The 1,893-nt window shown below is 28.3% G+C and overlaps 1 protein-coding gene across 1 annotated transcript in view; it reads left to right on the top strand.

The window, feature by feature from the left end:
• The window catches only part of LOC107618900 (cyclin-dependent protein kinase inhibitor SMR1), a gene marked incomplete in the record, with an annotated part of 1,383 nt that extends 984 nt beyond the window's left edge, over positions 1–399 (top strand). The window contains 1 exon segment of the mRNA XM_016321077.2: positions 1–399. Coding sequence (XP_016176563.1) covers positions 1–88 — 88 coding nt within the window.

Genomic DNA, 1,893 nt, shown 5'->3' with positions numbered 1-1,893 from the left:
GTTCCAGTTCTTTGATGTGAACAATAAGGAAGACATGGACGCTTTCTTCAGATCTACTTTTCCTAAGAGGACATGCTCCTGTACATGATCATCATCATCTTCTTCTTCTCTCTCATTATCTGAAAAAAGAAAAAACGGTTATTATATTTCCACGTTTTAATTTGGCTTCCTCCAAGCTGATGGAATGTGAAGCTACGTAAATTACACAATTTTTAATTAGTTTCTTCTTTAATTTCTTCTTCCTTCTCCTTCTTATAAAATTCCGATTCCGATCCATCACTTGTTGGATTAACTCTACTCTTTTTTCTTCTTTTCTTTTCTTTTTTTTTTTTAATTATATTGTTTTTATGTTATATATATTTCACTTGTATAAGATGTGAAATATTGGATCGTCCTGAATTAATCGTGTCTGTTCATTAGTTATTAAATTCAGAATCGACATATATAATCCTTGAATTCTCTAAAATTGTGAATTGAGCTTGATGTGGTTCTCTTATGTTAGTTAGATTGTAATTTTGATCTAAGAATCATTATTGGTAGGTAGATACTCAGCATCAAATTAATAATTAAGATTTATTGGATGATAATTTAATTAAATTATGTAATTATTCTCAATTATCAAATTTAAGTGAAGATATCGGTGTATGGAATTTATGAATCTGAAGATGAATTTTGCTTGATAATTGAAATAACTTGAAATGCATAATGTAGTGGTAGCTAGTTGTGGGTAACATGATGTAATGGTTGGTGAGGTTTAATGGTTTGCGAATGGAAAAACCACATGCTATGTAGATATGAGGTTGGTGGCTAGTTAGCTTTCGTTTCGTGATGGAATTAACCACTTCTTCTTTTTATCTAGCTAGGAATATATGTATAGTTTCTGATTATTTTTCTTTTTTCTTTTACCTTGGTGAATTATTTCGGCTATTACTAGAAATATTACAATTTTTTATTATCACTTTTTTATTTATTCTTTGGCTGTGACTGTGATGAACATTATAGGGATAGAATCATTTAGCGTAGGAATGTATAAAGCTGGTTGATGTGGCTTTTGTAGTTTGACAAATATGCAAAATGCATGAATGTGCATTTGACACGGCTTTGGGATCGATGAAATCAAAGAACTTTGATTGGATGGAATAATAATAATAACAATAATAATAATAATAATTAAAAAAAAAAGGTGGGGATGGATGCAATTGCAATGTGGTTGATGTGGGCGAGACATGCTATGTGGCTTGTGCCTTTCAAACACTAATATTAGTTTCTTTTTTATTTTGTCTTCTTATGAAGAAATGTTATAAATCGATGAAATCAATGATTGGATGGAATAATAATAATAACAATAATAATAATAATAATTAAAAAAAAAAGGTGGGGATGGATGCAATTGCAATGTGGTTGATGTGGGCGAGACATGCTATGTGGCTTGTGCCTTTCAAACACTAAACACTATTATGGTTTTTCTTCCTTGGTAATCAGCGATTTGTATTTTGTTCTATCTAATCCAACAACACCTCATTATATTACCTAATACTAATTATTAATTATTAATTAACTTGCTGTACATTGTTATTTATTGCCATAACTTTATTGCCAACAATAATCTTATGCTCAGTAAAATATATATTATAAGGTAAGAATAGTACCCCACTACCGGCTAAAATAAAAAATAGTAGTCAATTGTAAAGTCAAACTCTTTTTTATTAGAAATTGAGTGAAAGAAATGCTTACACATAATCACTTTGAGTAGCGTCTTTCATATAATAATAATCATAATAATTTTTTTAAAATTTCTTTGATGAAAAATAAATTTGAATAAAAAATAAATTTTTTTATTAAATTTATAAAAAATATATGCATTGCCCATAAAAAATTTTTTTACTAATATTT

The sequence above is a fragment of the Arachis ipaensis genome, chromosome B09 (assembly GCF_000816755.2).
Source record: "Arachis ipaensis cultivar K30076 chromosome B09, Araip1.1, whole genome shotgun sequence".
Lineage (NCBI taxonomy): Eukaryota > Viridiplantae > Streptophyta > Magnoliopsida > Fabales > Fabaceae > Arachis > Arachis ipaensis.
This window is presented reverse-complemented; position numbering and strand designations above follow the sequence as displayed.